Source organism: Mandrillus leucophaeus, unplaced genomic scaffold, assembly GCF_000951045.1.
Source record: "Mandrillus leucophaeus isolate KB7577 unplaced genomic scaffold, Mleu.le_1.0 Scaffold887, whole genome shotgun sequence".
In the NCBI taxonomy this organism is placed as follows: Eukaryota; Metazoa; Chordata; class Mammalia; order Primates; family Cercopithecidae; genus Mandrillus; species Mandrillus leucophaeus.
In genome coordinates, this window is record NW_012109663.1 from 527,288 (window position 1) to 544,332 (window position 17,045).

Genomic DNA, 17,045 nt, shown 5'->3' on the forward strand with positions numbered 1-17,045 from the left:
TCACTGTTGGCTAGGTTGATCTTGAACTCATGGGCTCAACTGATCCTCCCACCTTCGCCTCCCAAAGTGCTAGGAATATATAGGCGTGAGCCACTTCACCTAGTGAAATCATGCTTTTAAAACACATTATACCAAAAGACTTTTAATTGGCATAGACAGGTCACTTACATGTAATGTAATTACTGATAAGTTAGGGTTTAAGCCTGCCATTTTATTTTTTATTTTCTGTCCTTTCATTCCTGTTTTCTTTTTCCTGACATCCTGTGAGTTAGTTACTTGAACATTTTTTAGAATTCCATTTTGACTTATCTATAGTCTGTTCTGAGTATATATCTTTGTATAACTTTTTAGTGGTTGCTCTAGGCATTATATATACATTATATACACATAATTTATATGTATTATATATACATAATATATACATAATTTATAATCCTCTGGTGTCATCATTTTGTTAGTTTGAATTAAGTACAGAATCCTTACCTCCCTTTACTTCCCTTTATCTTCCCCTATTTAAAACATAATTGCCAGCCAGGCGCGGTGGCTCATGCCTGTAATCCCAGTACTTTGGGAGGCTGAGACGGGTAGATCATGTGATTGAGAGATCGAGACCATCCTGGTCAACATGGTGAAACCCTGTCTCTACTAAAAATATAAAAAAAAAATTAGCAGGGTGTGGCGGCGCAAGCCTGTAATCCCAGCTACTCAGGAGGCTGAGGCAGGAAAATCGCTTGAACCCGGGAGACGGAGGTTGTAGTGAGCAGAGATTGTGCCACTGCACTCCAGCCTGGGTGACAGAGAGAGATTACATCTCAAAAAAACAAACAAAAAAATAATTGCCTTATATATTTTCTTTACATACATCTAAAACCTTATCAATGTTGTAATTTTTGCTTCAAATATCAAACAAACTCAAGAGAAGCAAAAGTATACTGTATTTAACCATATTTTTGCTTACCATGTGTCTTAGTCCATTCAGATTGCTATAACAAAATATCATAAATTGGATAGTTTATAACCAAATCTATTTCTCACAGCTACAGAGGCTGAGGCTTAGATCAAGACACTGGCAGACTCAGTGTCTTGGTGAGGGCCTGCTTTCTGGTTCACAAATGGTTCCTTCTAAATGTGTCTTCACAAGGTAGAATCCCACCTCCCAAGGCCTCACCTCCTAATACCATCACATTTGTGACTAGGTTTCAACATACAAACTTTGGGGCACCACAAATAATACCAGAGTACCGTATTCTTTCTTTCCTCTTGATATTTCAAGATTCTTTCTTTTATTGTGTCCTTTTGTTTAAAGAACTTCCTTTAGCTATTCTCTTAGGTTGTATTTGCTCATGACAAATTTTCCCATTTTTCCTTCATCTGACAAATGTCTGGATTTCCCCTTCATTCCTGAAAGATATTTTTGCTGAGTATAGGATTCTAGGTTGACAGTTCCTTTTCCTTCAGCACTTGAAATATGTGCCACTTCTTTCTGGCCTCTGTGGTTTCTGATGTGAAATCTGCTATCACTTAAATTGCTTTTCCCCCTACAGGTAAAGCATCATTTCTCTTTTGCTGTTTTCAAGCCTTTGTCTTTAGTTTTCAAAAGTTTGACAATGATGTGTCTTGGTGTGGCTTTCTTTGGGTTTATCAGTTTGGGGTTCATTCAGCTGGAATCTATAGGCTTCTATCTTTTGCCAAATTTGGGAAGTTTTCAACCTTTAATTTTCTGAGTACCTTTTCAGCTCTGCCTTCTTTCTCCCTTCTTCTAGGACACTAATCACTTAAATATTAGAGCTTGTGCTATAGTCCCACCAGTCTCTGAGGCTATGTCATTTTTCATTTGAGCTTATTTTCTATGTTCAAATTGGATAACATCTATTTTTCTATTTTCTAGCTCACCAATTATTTCCTCTATCTGTCCATTCTGCTGTTTATTCCACTTACTGATAGTTTTTATTTTTGAGTTGTAAAATTTCTATTTTGTTCTTTATACTTTAATAGCTTTGCTCAGACTTTCTATTGCTTTGCAAAGATTATTTTGTTTTAAGCTTATTTGTAGTTGCTCATTGAAACATATGACCACCCATTGAAACATTTATATGATCATAAACATTCTATAGTTTTGAGATATTCCTGGTTGTTAGACTGACAAGTAATTTTCAACTGAAACTTCGTAATATGGGGTATTATCTTATGAAAGTCTGGATCTTATTTATATATTTTGTTTTTATTGTATTCCTCTGACTCCACTTCAGCAGAGAAGGGGGAATACCATCTCATTGTTCCTAAGTGGGAGTGGAAGTCCAGGTTTTTTCCCTTGGCCTCTGAAGACACTCAAGGGGAAGGGTCCCATTGGATAGATACAGAAGTTCCCTTATGGGAACATCAGACCTCCACTTATATCTCGCTGGCTAGGAGGAGAAGAGATGCTTCGTTACTGTTCTCCATTTAACTTCACTGACACCATAAGGGAATGACTTTGTTACCTCTGGGTGGTGACTAAAGTCCTGACTGTACATTAGGCTACCTCTGATACTACCCCAGCAGGGAGAATGAGCACCCTTTCACTGCCAGGTGGAAGTGAAAGTCCACATGATCCCCACTGACATTGTGAGGGAAGCCTTTCTTACTACCCAGCATAAATGAAAGTCTAAGCTATCTAGTTAACCTGCTCTGTTACCATCCCAGGAGGGAGCTTAGAGCATCTCATTACAGCATAGAGGGGGTGGTAGTCTAGGCTCTCTACTTAGCCTTTGCTAGTGTGGGTCAGAGTGGGGCAACAGTTTTTCCTGTGGTGTTTGCAGTAGAGTGGCTACTGTTTTTCTGTCTTTCTAGGCTATCCCTTTCCTGATCATTTGGCTAGATAAGGCAGGCTTTTCTTGGGGCTTTTCTGTCTATACTTATTGGTGTTTTTGTGTTACCTACTCCTCCAGCATCTAATCTGGGATATATATGGGGTAAAAAAAGAATACGTAGGCCACGCACGGTGGCTCATGCTGGTAATCCCAGCACTTTGGGAGGCTGAGGTGGGTGCATCACAAGGTCAGGAGTTCAAGACCAGCCTGGCCAAGATGGTGAAAACCCCATCTCTAGTAAAAATACAAAAAAATTAGCCAGGTGTAGTGGCAGGCGCCTGTAATCCCAGCTACTCAGAAAGCTGAGGCAGAGAATTGCTTGAAGCCAAGAGGCAGAGGTTGCAGTGAGCCAAGACTGTGTCACTGCATTCCAGCCTGGGCGACACAGAAAGACTCCATCAAAAACAAACAAACAAACAAACAAACAAAAAAACCTAAGCAACTAACTGCTGTGTTGTTCTTTGAATCCTGAGGTCCCTACCTAGTTGGTCTACCTTTTTTCTCTCCACCTTTCAGAGTCTTCCTTTGTTTGTTTTCTTTATTTTATATATTAATGTTTGGGGTTTTCAGTTGTACTCATTGGGAGAAATAGGGAAAAGTATATCTGTCCTATCTTCCTGAAAGTGGAAGTCCCCATGGAATTTTAGATCACCCACCTCATTCTCGCTGCCAAGCTTTTGCTATCCCCTCTCTTCTCTAACCATAGACATCATGCTAACTCTTAAGAAAATTCTTAATTTTAACCTTAATTCTAACTATTATGAAGGCTTCTCCAACTACTCTGCTCACAATGAGACTTCATCTTTCTAACCTTTCTTTGGACATCTGTAGTCTGTTTTAGTATTTAAATATAGTTGGTCTTCTGTGAGATCCTGGGTAAATCTGAGTCTCAATTTTCTTATTTTTGAAATGAGGATGACACTGGTCTCTTAACTATTTCATGAGATTTTTTAATAAGCATTAAATTTAAAAATGGGAATGAAAAACTGTAAGATGTTTCTTAAATGTGAGGCATTACTATATCACAAAAGTTCTGTGTAAGGTTTATCTCCCCTTTATGAATTATAAATTCTTTGGGGAAGAAGATATCTCAGATTCTCTCATTGTACTTCTCTACAAGAACTAACCCAAATGGCAGAATTAAACTCTTTGTACTTAGAGATATACTCTAGATGTTCATATTGAACTACCAGAACTAATACAAGCAACAACTCCCATTCCACTATTACTTGTCAAGAAAACACATAAACAACTAATCTATGCTCTATTACTACATTCATGTGTATGTCAATAGACACAGGTATTATTCAAATAGTCTCTGAAATACTTGGGAATCTTTGAAGATAATGTAGAATGGGTATGTTTTGAAGACGTCTACATCAGAAAAAAGGAAAGGGACTCATTTCATTAAAATGTGTTTTAAAATATGTTTATATGTATTTTACAAGTCACTTTACATGTAAATAAAATACTCCCCACTTGGGAAACTTATAATCCTAACTGGAAAGACAAAATAGCTACATGAACGTATACGAGTTCATTCTCCTTGAGAACAATCTTTTTTATTTTTAAAGCTTTACAAAACACACAAATGAAACATCTCTTCATTTAATTACTAATTACCTCTTCATTTTCTATTCTTGAAGGAAATAAAAGCAAGTAGTTTCCATTTTCTGAAAAAAGTGTTTTAGTAATTACAGAGCAATCAATCCATACTTTAGCTTTTATAAAAAAGACAACAATATTGTCTTTGCTCAGAGATAAATGGCTTAGTATTCCAAAAACAGACTAGTTGGTTAAAAATAAAATAAGATGATACAGAAGACAATGAGAAGATCCTGTATGCCAAATGAATGAAACCTGCCATTTCTGTGTGATGATGCTATCTGTAATATTTTCTAATTAACTACTGTTACTAGCCAAGCATTTGTGGATTACAACTTGAGTTTTCTATGTAGTTTCCACTCAGTGAAAAATGGGCTTATCAGCCAATTCCCTATTTTGATCCTCTTTGGGACTAATAAACTGGCATTCTGATTTACAGGTAATCTCTTTGTGCATTGAACAATGTGATCCTCTCCTCTAGATATAAATCATCTCCTGGCATGTTGGTAAGTATTAAGTCTCTAGTTTTGCAAAGCAGAGCACTAAACTCTGAAATGTACCACACAAAAGTATAACCAGCTTTGTAAAACCCCACTGAGTGTCTACCTGGCTTCCTTAGGTGACATCTATGCTGCTAACCTATTCAAAACACTACAGAGGCTGTAGAAATATGTTACATACATTTAGTGTTATTCCAAGATGCTAATATGACTTCAATACAGAAGTTGAAGAAATAGTTTAATGTTCTTAGCATTAATGAAGAATTAACACTGAAATCACTTAGCAGATCACAAACATATGAATAATCCACTGCCAAAATATTTTAAACGTTTTTAAAACTCAAAAAACTTTAAATTAAATTTGTGGAACTCATAAATCTAAACTCACTTTTAGCTTTTGGGGGAATATATGATAATAAATTAGCTATTTAAAGATTTCAGTTACATTTTCTGATAACTCTGTGACTGCATACATTAGGCTCAAGCTATAAAACAAATTAAACAAATATTTATTCTACTTGACAATTCCATCAGAAATTTCCCAACTTTCTGTACTATTGAATTATAAATTAACCTAAGTGCTATTATCTGTGTTATTTTTAAAAATGAAAGCTTTACTTTTGTTTAATAAAGGTGTGTATTTGGAGGAAAGAAAATAATGGCACTATTTTCTGGACACATTCTTCAGGTAATGAACTGATGGAAATGTAATTTGCAAGTTAGTGTTTTCGAGTAAAGCTTTTCCTGTACTTTCAACATGCCACTTTTACTTTAAGGAAACAAACTGAGACGTCTCTCCCTGTCACAGTGGTAATTTACTGTCACCAGCACCACTTTGGCAGTGGCTTTTATTGGAATATATTATTAATTCTCAACTGTATTTTCCTTGGCAACTTCCTTCAAGAAACAAAACTGTTTTGGAAACAATTTTATCAGTATTTTCATGAAGGACCAATTGATTCTTCTATCTTTTTGGAAGGTGTTTAAAATGAGTATCTACTTCCAGTGATTCTAAGACCCCACCATTGTACTGTAAACATTATACACTGGCTTTATGAATGCCAAATTCACAAGAATGAACAATCACAAATTTAGGCATTTAACTATGAATTAGAAATTAATTATTACAAATAAATTGTATTTAACAAAATATAAAATGACAAAATCACTTCCCTGACATTTATTAAATTGGCAAAAAATTTAAAGACTATTGGGATGGAAAACAAAAAATAAATAGTAGGCAAGAGGAATGATATTTTTAAAAAGAAAAAAATGACATTAGCTAAAACTACATATATAAAATGGAAAAACTGGGCAAAGTTTAATAGAAATAAAAGAACTCTGGGGAGATTTTTCTTAAATATCCAAGTTCCAGTCTATTGTACCTTAAAAACTCACAAAAACTATATTTTGCTTTTAGTTCCTTTAGAACCAGATGGCAATACGCTGGAAGCTCATGCATAATCATCACCCTACTTGTTCCTGGTAAACAAGAAAGCATGCATACGTGCCTAGAAAAGTTACTTAAGACTGTATCAGAACTGGAATATTGCTTTTGTGAAGCCAAACTGCATTCGTTTGACTTCGGGTATGACCAGTTAATACTGAAGTTTTAAAGGATTTTCCAGACCCTTGCTTGGCTGGTCTCTAAATGCACCAGTCCAAAAGCAGAATTTAATATTCTGAAACACTATAAAGTGAATTTTAAAGAGAGCTTAGTAAAATTGCTTTAAAAGGTTTACTTTACTTTTAAAAGCATCTGTTGCTCCAGGTGCATGGTTTTTGTCTGGATGAAACTTCAAAGCAAGCTTTCTATAAGCTTTTTTCAAATCTTCATCACCAGCATCTTTCGTAACTCCAAGTACTTCATAGTAATTTTTACATTTGTTTATGCTGTGAACAAGAAAGTGTGTTATAATGTAAATTTCAAGGAAGACGGTCATGTAATATCTCTAATTTTTTAATTTATTAGAATGGTACAAAGAACTATCTGTGGACTCGTTCTCAAAATCTAATGATGGCTTATTTCTTTAAGGATTAGTTTACTTCATTCCCTTTTTCGACCACAGACCATTCCTCCAACCTCTTCCCCAGTCTAAGAAGAGTAAACCATGAAAATGTCCTTAGTGTAAGGTATCACAAGTACAGAGAAGTAAAGCAAAGCCCATAATAATCGTGGATGAAAGTCAGAACATATATTGTAACTAAAATGAGACAATATGAACAATTTTTTACTACTCGTAAATGGATAAAGTAATTCCAAAACTCTTCAAAAGCGTGTCACAGCTAAGAATGAACATGCATTACATTCCAAAAATTTTGTTCTTGCATAATGTAGATCTAACCAACTATCAAATCAATAGTTTAGTATATGCAAAACAATTGCAGTATTCTATGGTTTAAATGTCAAATTAAGTTAGCCTATTTATTTATTTTTGGTATAGATGGGGTCTTGCTATGTTGGGGCTGAGGCTAGTCTCGAACTTCTGGCCTCAAATGATCCTCCCATCTCAGGCTTCCAAAGTGCTGGGATTACAGGCGTAAACCACTGCACCCAGCCAGCCCTGTTATGCCGAAGATAATTTATCTGTGTCACTCTCTGAAAAAGATAACATCTCATGATAAAATATAACATGGTACTCAAAAAATGTTATCCCTGATTTTCATTGTGATAAGCACATTTCTAAAGATTATATACATACAGTTTGTACCTTAAATATTTAACAGATTTAAGCCTGGAGTATTTAAAGTACATTAGGATTAGAAAAGAAATACTCTGAATGGAACAGAGAACATTAAGTACAAGTGGATGCCAACCTTCTTCCACAATCTAGTAATTTACTTTCACAAAAGCCACAGTACATTTTCAAAATTTTTGGAGAGTACTTTGCAACTTTAGATGTGTTCCATGTGTGGGTGGCTTGATAACAGAGGTAGACAGAGGTAGTGACTGGCGAAATGATCTAGGGTATAAGTGGACACTGGCAGCAAAAGAACTGCAAAGACTGATTCAAAGTTTTCAAAGAAAAGAGATAAGATTGATTTTTTTTTTTTTTTTTTTTTTTAAACTATTAAACCTATTAGATATCACAGTGCTGGGCACACAATAGGGTCTCAGTAAATATTTTCGAAGTAAATGAGCCTTAGCTTTCTTTATATAATGAAGGCATCCATCATTTGTTATATGAAATTGGAGGTTACAAGGGCAAGCAATATAAAATTATACAAATTTACAGAAATTAAAATTGGATTTTTCTACTTTAGAGACTTAAAAAACATTGACATATGTCAATTTTATTTCAAAAACATGACATTTCCTTTATTTAGTCAATAATATTTATTGAATACCTACTATGCCCAATGTTCTAGGTATTTGACATGTATCTGTAAACAAAAAAAGAGAATGATCCCCACCTGTGTGGAGACTCATTCTCCTAGAAATGTTTAGAAACTATGTGATAGAAATAAAGGAAATGGGGGGCATTTATAAAACACCTACTGTGTGTTAGGTACAGGTCCACGATCCCATATCAATGTTCTAATATCCATAAAGCTCTGAAAAATCAAAGTCATTCTATAACTAATTTTACTGCATAAAAAACTGAACTGGACTTAGATTTTGCCTCTAGGCAAAAATCTGACCTGAAAAGATGTGAAGCTACTACAGAATCTTCATTTATCCCATTTAAGTGTGAATACCTGTATGTTTTGCTGCAATATATTACTATTTGTTATGGACTGCTGCCCTAGACTCTAAGATGTATAATATATAATACACTGTCATTCCTTGGTATCCACAGGGGATTAGTTCCAGGATCCTCCCTCCTTGAATACCAAAATCTATGGATGCTCAAATCCCTGATATAAAATGGTGTAGTATTTACATATAACCTTTATGCATCTTCCCATATACTTTAAATCATCTCTAGGTTATAAATAATACCTAAGACAATGTAAATGCTATGTAAACAGCTGTTACACTTTATTGGTTGTTTAATTTGTATTATTTTTTATTGTTGTATTGTTATTTTTCACCAAATACTTTCAATTCACAGTTAGTTGAATCCACAGATGCAGAACCCATAGATGGAGAGCCGCCTATATTAGTACCTCTCTAAAATACGAAGAATTCTAAATTCCAAATTGCATTTGGTCACAAAGATTTCACATAAAGAATTATAGAATTTTATTATACTGATTATTTTACACAAATTATCTCATTTACTCCTCATTTGGTAGACATTATTGCTATTTAACCAATGAGAAAACCAGTCTTTGAGTGGTTAAGTAAATTGCCTAAATTCACATAATCAAGTAACAGATGAGAATGAGGACTTATTTCTTCAACAAATATTTACTAACAACAAATATTTACTTTCTGTTAGGCACAATTTCAGATGCTACAGTGTTGAATAAAACAATCACAAATTTACAATTGGAAGAACAAGAAGCAATAAACAAATATATAAGTAAAATATAATGTACATCATATGGTGATAAATATCTGGAGAAAAATAAAGTAGCTAATAGAAACAGAAAGGAAGGGCAGGCCTCCTATTTCAAATAAGTAATAAAGGAAGGCCTCACAAGTAAGAATTCAAATCTGTTCATCCGACTTGAAAATCTGCTGTCTCAGAACTGGAATACAGAAAAAAAGGATACCCTTCAGATTTCAAAGCGACCTATCATCTTCCTGTTTCTTTCTTACAATCAGTATTGAAGCCGACTCTCTTACCTCCTAGATCTTTGCAGCTGTTTTTGGTGCTAAGCACACCTTCTCTGCTTCTCCTCTTGGTTAGCTAGTTTCTACAACTCTCCGGACTCTGGCTTAACTCCTCCTTTTCCTAAGAATCCAGATTCCTCAGGACTAGGTTTGCTGCCCCTCTTACATCCTCCCCACATCCTCTGAACTTAGCCTTATCCCAACAATTACCACAGTGTACTACATTTGCCTCTTTACTTTTCTGACAACTCTTCTAGATTACTGATTCTTTGAAGGCAGGGATTATGTTTTGTTCACCATATATATTGGATGGATGGACAGATGACTTTCAATTTGAGAGCAGAAATGATGGGGATCTAAAAAGTCACATTCAGATCAAATGTGATGAATGCTGTCATGAAAATGTAGTTGGTAATAAAAGTCATTTGGAATAGAAGAGAAGCAGTTAACAGAAGTGAAACAGACTGTGAGACAAGATATACAGCTATGAATATGGCAGACACTACCTGAATGCAAAAAATAAAAGGTAAGTTAAACACTGAACAATCCTAAAGCCATTACTGCTTGGTTTGAGTGTGTAGGATGTTGAATTATGTTCCAGATTAAGTCTCTAAATTGTCTTGTTTATAATTACTGAGCACAAAAGCCTGGTCAACTTAAAAAGCCAGCACAGGAGAAGGTTGCTGGATAGTGTAGACAAAGTAGGTGAAAAACTACAGTGCTCTAGATAGGGTCATAAAGTTAAGAATTGCCACAGACGAGGAAAAAAAAAAAAGGCTAGACAGGAAAAACAGTTATTTCATTAAGTCTTAGCTGTATCCAGCTCTACCATATCTTCTCTGCACTAAATTTTTCATTATATATTAGAGCAGAAATTCTTGAGAAGCCAGCGGTTATAAAGTCACCATCACCAATGGACAGCCTGAAGGCTATGTATTTGAAGTAATGCTCCAAATATACCCATTACCTAATTTTTCACACCTGAATGAGAAATTAGCATTCAGGTATCTATTTTCATTCATATTGTTGTTCATCATGCTCCTTTTCATCAGCTACATCTGTTTGTTACACTTTTTACAATCTGCTGCTTTCTAAAAGAGTAAAACCTTCTCCTGCCTCACTGAAGAATTAAAATAAATTTAAAAAGAGTAACCCATTACCTATCTTGGAAGGAAATAATGTACAAAAAGGTCAAAAGGATCTGTGTGGAGCTCAACAATGCGAAAACTCTGCCTGGTCCAGACTTTATGTCTTCTCTTATGTACATGGAAGCATAGTTGGTGGGAGAGGAAGGTCATTTTTCGATTCTCTTTTTTTCATGTGTGCTATATAGCTAATTATTTAAATATACTCCAAACTTAACTAGTGTTTAAGGAAACATTTATTTATTCCTGAGACAAGGAATTACTTATTTTATAAGTTTAGCAAAATGATTTCTTTTCTTCTCAAAGAACTGAAGCTTAAATCAAATCTTAAATTCAAATCCCCATAATTAAATTGACTTAACAGCTGTACAGTGTTTCTAATTGATAAATACAATGATACTCCCATTAATAATTTCACATTGATCTTGTAAAGTTTTTAAATGATACATTAAAGTTTCTCAATAGTATATTAAAAATTTCAAATAAGATCCATGACAACTTTGTCTCCATTATTTTTCAATATGCTTCAACTAAAAAAAAAAACGCCAAGTTTAACAGAATATTAGTTTACAGAGTTACACACTTTTTCCTCAGTCTTACTGTAAGCTAGCTCTTACTTATGCAATGGATGCAGTATTATTGCAAGACTTCTCCCCATTGAGCCAAATTGTTACTGAGCAACTTGTTTGCATAATCATGCTAACCAACAAGATAACATGGCTTTCTTCAGAAAAATCCCCTGTGTATAGGTAAAAGAAAAAACAAAAACATACATCATGTAAGTGTTTGCTGGTGATCTGTACCCTCACTAAAGCAACACTTATGAAGGCTAATATAAGCGAAAAGGTATATTCAGCTAAGAAACTCACATAAAGTACAGACTGAAGTATTTTGAAAACGTAGGGATTCTCTTAGAGACTGTTCCAATCATATTTAGTCCCCCCAAAAAATTATATTTAATTAAAAAGGTATAATAAGATTACTGACCAGGGGACCAATCTTTAATACAGGTATACTACTAAGCTATTTCTTCCACTCCTAAAGAATTCATGGTCTCAAATGTGGCTGGGCCTCAAAGCTAAATCAGTCACACTCCATTCCCTTTGCTTTTATCCTCTGCAAATATTCCATACTTTTACCACTCTCTTAAGCTTTCAACCTCATCTCTTTTCTTCTTACTCTCAGAAGACCTCATCTCCAATTTGACAGAGAAAACAGAAAAATTCCCTCCACCTTTTATGTTTCCACCTGTCCAACTCTGGCCACACACAGAGCGTATCTACACTCACCATCATCTTTCATTCTTCCATTCTCAAGGTGTTTCTTTGCCTAGAGCCAGTTCCTCTGGGCTTTGGAGAACCACACACGCAACCACCCACATACACACAAAACCAACCCCATCCCACATATATATATAATCAATACCAGAACAAAGAGGCATCAATGCTCTTCCTTCCTTATTTCTACCACACCTTGGACTACTCTTCTTTTTCTTTCAAGGCTAGGGTAGAGGAAATGAAGAAACAGACTTTTTAAAAACACCAGATTTAGGAGATTCTTCTTTTCCAAAACTTTCAACCATAGTTTTTTGGTAGACTTTCAAATATATAGGTGATTCTATATTCTTAAAAAAAAAAAACAACAAATCATATATAATACATTTAACTTTCTTTGAACCTTTGAGAATATGTTCTCCCAACATAAAGTAAATCCTATAAGCAAGTACAATTTGTTTTAGGATGTGTCTTCCAGGAACATGTTTCAAGCATACCACTTACTAACAAAAGTTTTTTACGAAATAATTTCAAAAGTAAGTTTCTCACTTATTCATTTCTTTCACTTATTCAGCTACCTCTGATACAGTACTATAGGTATAAAAGTGGTTAGTAGCATTATTTATATTCTCAAAGTGCTTCATTCATACTCATCAAATACTCTATAATGGCTTTACCATGATTAAGGAATACTTTTTTGTGCATTTGTTTGTTTGTTTCAGAAGGTGGCTTGCTCTGTCGCCCAGGCTGGAGTGCAGTGGTGCGATCTTGGCTCACTGCAACCTCTGCCTCTTGGGTTCAAGTGATTCTTCAGTCTCAGCCTCCCGAGTAGCTGGGATTACAGGTGCCTATCACCATGCCCGGCTACTTTTTCTATTTTTGGTAGAAATGAGGTTTTGCCATGTTGGCCAGGCTGGTCTTAAACTCCTGATCTCAGGTGATCTGCCCGCCTTGGCCTCCCAAAGTGCTAAGGTTACAGGCGTGAGCCACCACACCCAGAGAATTCTTTTTTCTCATTGTAATCACTCTCAAATAAAATGTTAAAACCAAGCTTTTGCATTTAAATATATAGGGACAAATGCAAAGTATAAATATATGGGTATTTGATTTTAAAATTAAGATATGGTAAACCACTTTCCTTAATAAATAAAACCTATATCTCAAAATACACTTCAATTACAAATTATGGTAAATAAAAAGTTGAGAATGGGGTAAAAAGGTGAAAAAAGAAATAAAATTAAAAGAGAGACAAGAAAGAACAACTGAGAAAGAGATTTAACCTAACTAATTTTAACTACTCTTCACCTGAGTCAGTTCACTATATTATTATTCACTCTCCATGAGAATTCTTGAATCTCACTATATTATTATTCACTCTCCATGAGAATTCTTGAATTAATCTCTGTTCAAAATTCTTAATCTTTAGTTTCCCTAGCAAAGTAATATCAGTACAACATCAATACAGCTTCCTTAAGCTTTAGCAGGAAACAAAACAGACTTTTTTCTAGTGTTTCCAAAAGTTTCATCTCATTTGCAGAAAACCTTTTACTTATAAAATTTTTAAAAGCCAGATACCCAAAACCCAGTTTATAGCTTTTCAACTCTAACATTTCTGCTTGAAGTAAAAGTATATCATGAGGTAAAACTAAAAACAGAGACAGAATAATCAGAGTTAAAAATATACAAAAAGAAAAGACATTATAGTGTCTGCATATATATAGCCTTAAAAAATATATAAATAGAAAAAAATCCTTCACTAATATAAGTAGGAAATTGAAAATGTTGCTATTACACTCAATATTCCTCTCATGAAATTCTCCCATTTTCATCTATGTAAAATAAAACAATTCTTCATCCTCTTTTAATATTGCTATGCAAACAACATATTGTGTCAAAAAGCTGCAATAATTTTTCTTAAAAAAATTATTTGGAAAAAGCTTTGTAACTTGAGGTTACTTTAAAAAACAGAATATTCTATAGAGTTGGTACTTTACAGACTGGTTTTTTTTTTTTTTTTTTTTTGAGACGGAGTCTCGCTCTGTCGCCCAGGCTGGAGTGCAGTGGCCGGATCTCAGCTCACTGCAAGCTCCGCCTCCCGGGTTCACGCCATTCTCCTGCCTCAGCCTCCCGAGTAGCTGGGACTACAGGCGCCCGCCACCTCGCCCGGCTAGTTTTTTGGGGTTTTTTTTTGTATTTTTTAGTAGAGACGGGGTTTCACCGCCAAGATGGTCTCGATCTCCTGACCTCGTGATCCACCCGTCTCGGCCTCCCAAAGTGCTGGGATTACAGGCTTGAGCCACCGCGCCCGGCCCCTACAGACTGGTTTTATAAAGAATATGAAGCATAAGACAAACCCAGAGTTCAATTCTTTGATGTCTATTCTTCTAATGTTATATTTCACTTTTTTCAGGTGTTATAACATCAAAAAGTACAATACTAATTATGATTGAGATGTAAACCATATTTATTCCTACCTGAGAACTCCATCTACTTGGTCTTTGGTATAGCCTTTTCCACCTTCACCACTACCAGATGTGCTGTCCTTTGTGCCATTAGGCTTGTTTTGATCACCACTACCTGATGGTTTTCGGCAATGAGGGCTATTTCCAGCCGTGCTTCCATTTTTCATAATTATTTCCAATAGTGCTGTAGAAAGATAAAGTATACTGTGCCTGTTTACATCAAGGTACATACACAGGATCCTGAGAAGAAAGTTTTAAAGCAGACAAATTATGAACTGTGTTCTCCAAAAAGATTCACCATAGGATCTTTTTAATTAGCATGCATTCCCTTATGTACTTAACTTTTTACAGAACACTAATCACCACCTACAAGTAGAATGTTAAGTTAAAGCTAGTAACTGGAGATTATAATCATTCAATTATTTATGACATAATTTTATTCATCATATCATGTGACACTGCAGATTACCAAAGAAAAAGAGGTAAGTCCTTAAAGCAGCCAATGAGATCATCCACACAATAACAGAAATTTAGCCTTCCTCTTTAATTCTCAACAGCAACAACGGGAGCCAAGACACTGGAATATTATCATTCAAGTGCTCAGAAAAAATAAACTGCTAACTTGAGTTATGCACTAATTTTCCAGAAAGTGCACAAGATAAAAACATTTTCCAACAAATAGAAAATTTATCACTAAAAGATTTTCACTAGAGGATACTGTAATATATACATTTCAGGCAAAAGGAAAACATTTACAGATAGGCTGAGATGCAAAAAGGAATGGTACGCAAATAGTGTGGTAAATACGAGAGTAAATGTGAACAATGTGTGTAAAAAAATAATAGTCTTATCAAGGATTTGCTTTTTAATAATCTGGGGAGGAGAAGCAGAAAAGTAGGGGTAGAAGGAATGTGTATGAAATAAGGTTGGCCATATATATTCATAATGGTTCAAGACAGGTGAGTGATAGGGATTGATTATACTATTTTTTTCTCCTTTTGTGTGTGCTTGAAACTTTCCATAATAAAAGTTAAAACTAAACGTAAAAAATTTTATCAAAACTAATGGAAAAGGGAAATCCATCATCATTGTGGATTTTAACACATTTCAATCAGTATCTGACATAAGGTAAATTTTAAGAAATCACTAAGGATACAGATAAGTTAGACATCAAATTTATAAGCTTTTTCTAAGGGATATAACATTATACCCAACTGGTGAATATTCCTTTCTCACAGGCCCACATTATTGATAGACCATAGAGTGGTACTCTTCAAATCTCAAAGAATTAGTACCATATACATCTACCACAATATATGAGCACAATACAGTTATGTGAGAAATCAATTACAAAAAATGGAACTAAAAAAAAATCACAAATGGGTTGGGTGCGGTGGCTCACACCTGTAATCCCAGCACTTTGGGAGGCTGAGGCAGGTGGATCACGAGGTCAGGAGATGGAGACCATCCTGGCTAACATGGTGAAACCCCGTCGCCACTAAAAATACAAAAAATTAGCCAGGCATGGTGGCGGGCACCTGTAGTCTCAGCTACTTGGGAGGCTGAGGCAGAAGAATGGCGTGAACCCGGGAGGCGGAGCTTGCAGTGAGCTGAGATCGCACCACTGCACTCCAGTCTGGGAGACAGTGAGACTCTGTCTCAAAGAAAAAAAAAAAAATCACAAATGGGTTGAAAAAACAAAATGACAAAAATCTAGACAGCTTGTGTATCAATGAAATAATTATAATAGAAATTACAAAATACTTAGAACTGAATAGAAATGAAAATACTATATATCAGAACTTGTGGGTCAACAACTACCTATCCACATGCAAAAGAATAAATTTGGACTCCATCACACTGGACACAAAAATTAACTCAGAATGGATCATGAACCTAAATGTAAGAGCTAAAGCTTCAAAACTCTTAGAAGAAAATACAGAAGTAAATCTTCATGATGTTGATTTAGGCAAAATATTCTTAACTACAGAAACAAAAGTAAAAGTGATAAAAGGAAAACAGAGAAAATGGGCTTTATCAAAATATAAAACTTTTGTACTTCAAAGGCTATCATCAACAGAATGAAAAAAAATGTTTACAAATAACATAACTGATTTTCAAAAAAAAAAAATGTATCCAGAATATATAAAGAATTCTTACATTTCAATAATAAAAAGATCAAAAACACAAGTTAAAAAAACGGGTGAAGGATCTGAATAGACATTTCTCCAAAACAAAAAAACAAATGGTCAATAAGCACACAAAAAAGTTGCTCAACATCATTAGCTATTAGGGAAATAAAAATCAAAACCACAAAGACATGTATCACTTCACACCCACAAGGATGGCTATAATCCAAAAGATGAACAATGGCAAATGTTGAGAAGGATGGGGAGAAATTGAAACCCTAATAAGTTTCTGGTGAGAATGTAAAATGGTACTGCTGCTTTGAAAAATCATCTAGTAGTTCTTTAAAAAATTAAACAC

The 17,045-nt window shown here is 34.8% G+C and overlaps 1 protein-coding gene across 1 annotated transcript in view; it reads right to left on the reverse strand.

The window, feature by feature from the left end:
- Positions 1-14,743, reverse strand: part of DNAJB14 (DnaJ (Hsp40) homolog, subfamily B, member 14) — a 34,667-nt gene extending 19,924 nt beyond the window's left edge. Inside the window, exons 1-5 of the mRNA XM_011969362.1 lie at positions 14,571-14,743; positions 12,248-12,323; positions 11,440-11,561; positions 8,454-8,509; positions 6,702-6,847 (exon numbers count right to left, since the gene is read on the reverse strand). Coding sequence (XP_011824752.1) covers positions 6,702-6,847; positions 8,454-8,503 — 196 coding nt within the window. The 5' untranslated portion in view covers positions 8,504-8,509; positions 11,440-11,561; positions 12,248-12,323; positions 14,571-14,743. The remainder of the gene's footprint in view (positions 1-6,701; positions 6,848-8,453; positions 8,510-11,439; positions 11,562-12,247; positions 12,324-14,570) is intronic.
- Positions 14,744-17,045: the final 2,302 nt, after the last annotated feature.